Source organism: Arachis ipaensis, chromosome B10, assembly GCF_000816755.2.
Source record: "Arachis ipaensis cultivar K30076 chromosome B10, Araip1.1, whole genome shotgun sequence".
In the NCBI taxonomy this organism is placed as follows: domain Eukaryota; kingdom Viridiplantae; phylum Streptophyta; class Magnoliopsida; order Fabales; family Fabaceae; genus Arachis; species Arachis ipaensis.
Window position 1 is genome coordinate 13,539,796 of NC_029794.2, and position 683 is coordinate 13,540,478.

The 683-nt window shown below is 25.3% G+C and overlaps 1 protein-coding gene across 1 annotated transcript in view; it reads left to right on the forward strand.

Moving 5' to 3' along the window:
* The window catches only part of LOC107623175 (OTU domain-containing protein At3g57810-like), an 11,777-nt gene extending 11,094 nt beyond the window's left edge, over window positions 1-683 (forward strand). The window contains exon 5 of the mRNA XM_016325343.2: window positions 440-683. Within this exon, the coding sequence (XP_016180829.1) occupies window positions 440-608 (169 nt within the window). The 3' untranslated portion in view covers window positions 609-683. The remainder of the gene's footprint in view (window positions 1-439) is intronic.

Genomic DNA, 683 nt, shown 5'->3' on the forward strand with positions numbered 1-683 from the left:
CAATATTCACTTTCTAATTTATAGTGACTCTAATATTAATATTTCATTTTTTTTCTAGGTAAATATTTATCTTTTAACATACTTATTTTTTCCTATTTTATGCTAAAATTATATCAGGATAAAATATGCTTGTATTTCTAATATAATACTTATTCAAAATTTTAATTTTACACCTAACCTTTACAAAAGTTTTCAATTTTATTCAAATGTTTGAAAATAAAATTCTATAAAACGAAAGGCAAAGGCTCACATTTGCTATAGTTTGTAAGAGTAGAGTTGAAAGGTTCTATATATAAATAAAAAATTTTCAAATGTTAGAGTAAAATTAAAATATCTTAAATGTTAAAAAATAAAAAGTACATTTTACCCTAACTATATATTAGTGTAAATATATGTACATTTTACCCCCTATTAATTGATATATGTGTTGTGATTATAGGATGCCTATAACAGTGGTGATGGAGGATAAGAAATCCAAGAATCTTAAAGTAATAGCTGAATATGGTCAAGAGTATGGTGAGGATAACCCAATTTGTGTTATCTATCACGGTTATGGCCACTATGATGCCTTCAAGAATTCCAATAACACTACATATTCGCAGAAATGATTACAACTTTGATAAGCTACTGCATATATCTTATGTATGTGATTAGTGAATTAAGATCCCTGTTATATAACTATC